Source organism: Spea bombifrons, chromosome 6 (assembly GCF_027358695.1).
Source record: "Spea bombifrons isolate aSpeBom1 chromosome 6, aSpeBom1.2.pri, whole genome shotgun sequence".
Lineage (NCBI taxonomy): Eukaryota > Metazoa > Chordata > Amphibia > Anura > Pelobatidae > Spea > Spea bombifrons.
The window spans coordinates 24,061,907-24,068,690 of record NC_071092.1 but is presented as its reverse complement, the minus strand read 5'-3'; the positions used below and the strand labels follow the sequence as shown (position 1 = coordinate 24,068,690).

The 6,784-nt window shown below is 41.5% G+C and overlaps 1 protein-coding gene across 1 annotated transcript; it reads right to left on the bottom strand.

The window, feature by feature from the left end:
• Nucleotides 1–794: 794 nt before the first annotated feature.
• On the bottom strand, nucleotides 795–6,784 carry LOC128500601 (chondroadherin-like). Its single transcript, XM_053469797.1, has 4 exons — nucleotides 6,534–6,784; nucleotides 5,783–6,213; nucleotides 1,985–2,589; nucleotides 795–1,695 (listed from the first exon to the last, which is right to left on the bottom strand). Exons 1-4 carry the CDS (start codon nucleotides 6,548–6,550, stop codon nucleotides 847–849), a joined length of 1,902 nt encoding a protein of 633 aa, XP_053325772.1. The 5' UTR covers nucleotides 6,551–6,784; the 3' UTR covers nucleotides 795–846.

The following is a 6,784-nucleotide window of genomic DNA, read 5'->3' as shown; positions in this document are numbered from 1 at the left end:
GGGGGGTCATATTCGGTTTCGGCCAGGTAAATGCTGCATTTTCGGTTTCAGTCCAGAATTCGTTTCGGGGCATCCCTAAGCCAGACAATGAAGTGGTAGGCCTACACCACATCAGTGTTTGGCTTAGTATATAGTGATAGGAGTTATGCTGCACTGTTACCAATGTCTGGCTCAATGTATAGTGATGGGGATTACGCTGTACCACTGTCAATGTGTGCCTCAGTATATAGTGATAGGTGTTATGCTGTACCACCGTCAATGTCTGCCTCAGTATATAATAACAGTAATGCTGTACCACCTTCAGTGTCTGCGCCGGTATATAACGGTAGAAGCTATGCAGTTTTAAAGTGTATGTGGGGGGGGTGCCACATACAGGATCCGCCCCAGGTGCTAAATACCTATACTAGTGTGGCCGGTCCATCATAACAGTAGTACTTTTACTTCTTATGCAGTACACTGTAATGCTTTCTAAAGCCGGGACCTCCTCACCTGTTGTTTTTTGTAAGTCAAATTGTTATATTTTACTTGTTATGTCCTGTACAGTACTATGAAATGTGCTGGCGCTCTATAAATAATAAGGGGAGAAGAAAGAGAGAGAAAAGATTGAGAAGAAAAACCTGGGAGTGAAAGAAAGGGAGAGATGCTAGATGTATGTTTCATCTAAAAGCTGATAGGGTAGCGTTTAACAAATTTTTTGTGGCGTGATTAAAAAAAATCACATGTTTTGTGTCAGCTTGGCAATAGGAGAAAGAAACCAATTTTCATAAGTTAGCCTCTAGTCTCTTATCACCTAGTTTCTGATGCACTATATTTTTAATCAGTGGGTAAACATTTATTAACAATCAACTAAAGGGAGGCATAATTTGCAACTGAAGATAAAGACACAGGTTCCGCTAAATTACAGTCATACTTATCATTATCCATTCCCCATAAACTTGCTGCAGTCACATACATTTGTCTGTCATCTTCAGTGTTGTCATCCGTGCAATACAGTTTATATGGGTCGGATGTTTGCTTTCCGACACGATCTGCTTCCTCTTCATTGTAGTAACGTTGAAAGTTTATTTTATGTGAGCGTAGGGTGTATGCAATAAATACAACGGCGGCCACCAGCACTACCACAGCTACAGAAACACCAGTGGTCACAAAGGGTGATGGGGTGGTCTTGGAGGGAGAATAGACCTGCTGTGGCTGCTCAAGAGCGCTGTTTGTTTTACCATACTCACACTGCATAGGTTTTGGGTCATGGCATTTAAAGATGTCTATGCTTTGTGGTATAATGCAGACTATGTAGTTGGTGTCGGCGTGAAGATGATAAAGTTGAACTTGCCTGAGCTCTCCAATGACATCTAATGTAGACTCCTCATCCCCGGCACTATAGCGTACTTGAAATTGGTTGTAATAACCAGATACAGACCATGAAACTATCAGAGATTCTTGCCCCAAGGCAGCCACAGAGACATCGGAAATGTGGTCAGATAGACATGGGTCCCGCAAATCTACATCTACTTCATTGGCTAAAGTGGTAGACTGAAATAACTGTTTAGTTGTGGAGGTTTTGAATGCCATTGTAGTTTTAGAAGTAGCTGCCATTGTAATTATAGGTGGCTGTGTTATTCTGCTTCCATCAGGAAAGACGGGAGTTGCAGTATTTACAGACGCTTCACCAAATCCTGGACAGGTGAGCAGGTCCAACTAGAGAGAACAAAAAAAAAACATTTGTAAATATAATGTCTTATCCAGTTTCACAAACCTTTATATCAAATAACCAAATCTCTAATTATGTGTTCTTAACTCTTTTGTGGAATTCACATTCTTTATATTTATTTTTAGATTCTATCTAAGGTATTTTTGGTAGATTATAGCTGCACTACCTGAGAAATAGAGTAACTTTGCAGTATAAAAGAAATCTAAAAAATACTAAAATCTATCTCTTACTTTTTAGGGCAAAGGCTGTTTGAAAGCAACAAAGTAAGGAACTTACATGTACAGAAATAAGGTTTTTGCCCTCCAGTGCTTTTGGGCTCTGACATAGTACTTGCTGTTCTGGGTCCTTTTCCTTTCTTCCTGCAAGTCGCGTGTGTAGCTTTATGATTGAGCAATCACATCTCCAAGGGTTGCCAGTTAGGTACATTTTTGTGAAGGCCTTAAGCCGAGAAATTGGAAGGTTTTGCAGGCTGTTATTTCTCAGATCCAGAACTTCTAGCCTGCGTAGTTTAGAAAAGCTCAAAGGACTCACAGTCTCCAAACCCACCCCGTCCAAGTACAGTTCTGTGAGAAATCTGAGCCTTCTTCCAGTTGACCCTGCAGACACTCTTTTAATGTTGTTACCACTCAGTCGCAGCATCTGAAGACCTCTTATAGAAGAGAGGGATAATGGTATGCTGCTAAGGTTGTTCATCTCAAGGTTCAGCCTTCTGAGATATACCATGTCCTTAAAGGAGTTTGAAGATATATTAGAGATGAAATTGTAGCCTAAGTCCAGCCAGTGTAACCCAGTCACACCAGCCAGGGTTTGGTCAGCTAACTCATAAAGCATGTTGTGACTTAGGTGTAGATTACTTAGTTCTGTAAGATCTGCAAACAAACCTGTAGAAAGAGAACATTTTACATCAGAGGTGAGCACTGTACTTAGAATGTAAAAAATAATTACTTTTTAACAGCTCTTTTTTGCATATAAAGTTTTCAGACAGCTGCACATTAAACATTTGTATATGTTCTAGTTCTGCTGTCATAGCCTAAGCTACCAGACGGACACCTTGACTCTTTATGATACCGCTTTATGGTAACCAATGACGGTGTGAGGTTGGGTGAGTAAGACAGAGCTATTCTACTAAGGATATTCTATTGAAGAAACAATTTCATTGTACAAGCAAGACTTCAGTATCATTATTATCTTTTATTTGTATAACATTAACAATTTACGCAGTGTTACATACAATACATATATTCAAGGGGTATGACATGACTAGGATTGACAGACTAAGACAAACCGAGACATTATGTGGAAAGTGTCCTGCTCGCAAACTTTGAATCTTGAGGGAATGGGGTGAGGACAAACATAAGGCACAGAGAAAGGGTGAGAGGTAGTGTGGTGGTTGGATCGGTGACAGGGAAGTTCTAGCAGCTAAGGTGGTGCGGCTTCTCTGAAGAAGTGGGTTTTGAGATGTTTCTTGAACGTAGGGAGGGAGAGTGAATGCCGAAGGTTCGGTGGAAGTAAGTTCCAGAGATATGGGGCAGCCAGAATGAAGTCTTGTAGACAGGAAAAGGAAGAGGTGATAAGTGAGGAGGAGAGCCTTAACCCATGGGAAGAACGTAAGGATCGCGTAGGGGAGTATTTGTTTACGAGGGCAGAAATGTATGGAGGAGCAGTGTTATGGAGGGCCTTATATGTTAGTACCAGGATTTTAAATTAAATTTGTAAGGTAATAGGGAGCCAGTGGAGGATTTCACAGGGTGGGGAAGCAGAAGAGCAGCAGCATGCAAGGAAGATAAGCCTAGCAGCAGCATTTAGGAAAGACTGCAGATGAGACAGTGGAACGACAACCAGAAGAGTGTTGCAGTAGTCAAGACGGAAAATAAGTGAATGAACCAGAGTTTTTGTGGATTCACGGGTAAGGAATGGGCGGATATGTTTTTAAGGTGCAAGCGGCACGATGTGGCGAGGGGCTGAATGTGAGGGATGAAGGAGAGGTTTGGGGGTCAAGGATGACCCCAAGGCATCGGGCCTGGTTAGTAGGAGAGATAGTGGTGATAGAGAATTCAGGGAGTGGAGATGGGAGGAGGGAAGGTAACAAGTTCAGTTATAGAAAGATTACGTTTCAGGTAGCGTTGTGACATCGATGAAAAATAGACAAGCAGTTGGTAATAAGAGATGGAGAGAGATCAGGAGAAGACAGGTAGATTTGGGTATCATCTGCATATAGATGATACTGGAGGCCAAATGAGTTGATTAGTTTGCCAAGAGATTAAGTATAGAGTAAAAGAACAGCAGAGGGCCAAGGACTGAACCTTGGGGGACACCAACCTAAAATGGAAGGGGTGATGATGTCTTGCCAAAGAAGCTGACAGAGAAGGAACAGTTAGACAGATCTGACGAGATCCAAGAGAGAGCTGAATCTCGAATCCCTGTAGGAGCAAGTGAGTCTAGAAGAAGGTGGTGATCAACAGTATCAAAAGCAGAAGAGAGATCCAGGAGTATTAAAAGGGAGACGTGACCTTTTGCTTGGGCAGAGAGCAAGTCATCGGAGACTTTTAGAGCTGTTTCAGTAGAGTGAAGGGGATTTGACACCAGAGTCTAGAGCAGGCGTCAGCAACCCCTGGCAGGTGTGCCACTCGTGGCATGTGGGGTGCAAATGAGCGTCACGCGGGGCTTCCGACTGCTCACCCAATTGAAATGCCGTTTTTTGGGGAGGGGGGGTTGCAGCCCGGAGGAAGGGCTTAACGCGGAGGAGAGAGCTGAAAACTCAGTAAGTTTTCAGCAACCAAATGGCGCCCCTCACTCTCCTCCGCAAGGCTTCTGTCTTCAGTGTCTTCGTCGGGAAGAGAGGGGGTAGATAATAAGAAGGAGGGGGAGAGAAGGGGGTAGATAGTAAGAAGGAGGGGGAGAAGCGGGAGATAGTAAGAAGGAGGGGGAGAAAAGAGGGTAATAAGAATATTGAAATAAAGTCAGAATGAGTGAGAGAATGAACAAATTAATTTGTGTATGAATTGTGTAAATGAGTTGGAGAATTAATTGTGTGGAAGAATTGTGTGAATGAGTGAAAGAACTAATGAATTTGTGAGAATGCATTCATAAATATATGTACCTAAATTGTGTGAAAGAGTGAGAGAATTAATGATTGTGTGAATTAGTGAGTGACTGTAAAAGCGTCTGTGTGTGTATTATAGATGTAATAATAATTGATTTTTGGAAAGGCAAAGATGGCATGGGCAGGATGTTTGTGGGATAAAAGGTGGCACAGGTAGCGTGTTTTTGGGACAAAGATGGCACAGGGTGGGCTGTTTGGGGACAAAGATTGCAAATCCTATGTGTGTTATCTGCGTGCTGGTCAGGTTCTATGTGGCCAGTGTGGAAGCCATGGCTGGCTTTGGGGTGTGCAACCTGTGATCTATGCCTGAAATTCAGGGAGTTTTATCTATACCTTTAATGCGGAGATTTTGTGTGAATTCCAATTGATCTATACCTGCAAAGCTGGGATTTTGTGTTATTCTGTTGATCTATATCGGCTATGCTATGTTTCCATACATTATTTATGTATATCTGCAAATACGGGGCATGTTTGTCTTATTCATTATTTTTTTTGAGGGGATAGGTAGGAGGTTGGTTCCAGTGTATATAAAGAAAAAATGCACCCAAACAGAATTTCCACCTTAGCAGTGTGGCGGTTTTCTGAGAAAGAAAAGCCGTTTTCATGATGTTCCTTTTTTGTTTAAGGAACATAATTTGTTTTCAAATATTTATTTTCTCAACCATTTGCTCCTCTTTGAAATTATTGCCGGCACACCAAAGGATTTGAAGGTTTTTGCCTACCCCTGCTCTAGAGAGTCAAGGAGGGAGGAGAGGAATTAGTAAGTCGATAGTACACAATACGTTCAAGCAACTTAGAGGTAAAAGGAAGCAGAGAGACGGTAGTTATTGCCATTAAGAATTAATTTAATCTAGTTTGACCAGGGAAAAACACATGACTGATAACAATGGCAGCCTCCAGGTCCAGTTCAATCAAAATTCCCTATCATCTATTATTAGATGAAAAATATAAATACAATTTTGTTTGCGTACCTGGTTGTATGTAAGTGATCTTGTTTTTTGACAGCTGTAGGTATATCAGGCTGGTCAGATTGTTGAATGCTCCATCCTCAAAGCTGCTTAACTGATTACTGTCCAGGTACAAATAGTGAATACTCGTCACCTCCACGAAGGCATCCGACTGTATGGTGCTAATGTTACAGTTGCTGAGATGGAGGCTTCTAAGCTGAGGCAAGTCCTGTATAAATCTGGGATGAAGTACCACAAAATGGTTGTGTTGGAGGTGAAGTTCAACTGTGTTGTTGTTCAGCTGAGATGGTGGTGATGTGAGGCTAGCATTGGAGCAAAAGATGTGTTGCTGGGGCAAGAGGCAGGTACAGCTGTCAGGGCACTGGGCCATAGTATTCACCTTTCTGGCGATCATCATCAGTAGCACCAGCATCAAGCATCCCATATTGAAATGCCTGAAAAAATTGTGCACTATATTTAAAGTGAATCATTTAACATGCTCACACAATAACAACATTCTTGGATATTGTTTAACTACTGAATTAATTTCATGGATTATGATTATAAAACATGTCTTTATGTACAAGAAGGCAGCAGGGCATCAGTAACACATTTTTGATCTTACAGGGAAACTAACTACAGCAATACATGACAGAGGCAAAAAAAGAACCTGATAAATAAAGAATGGTTTTCTTTAACAAATTGTACAATCCTACTATTGAAAAGCAGAAGTATCAATATTTTCCAGAAAGAAGTTAGTACTTATAGCACTTACCATTTCAGTATCACCATCTCTTACGTCTGGAAACCTAGCCTTGTGTGTTTTGTATCATGTGGGATCTGCAGATCACAGAACTCACTGATTTTTCCTTCCTGCCAAGCGCTTTCATAAACCCAAAGGAGGTGTGGAAAGGTCCAGATATATTTCCTGCTATTTCCTGCTATTGTTAATGGCCTCTTTAGTGAAGGGAAACGGCAGGAAAGAAATAGTTTGCTTAACTTATTTTCCTGTCCATCAGCCAAGTG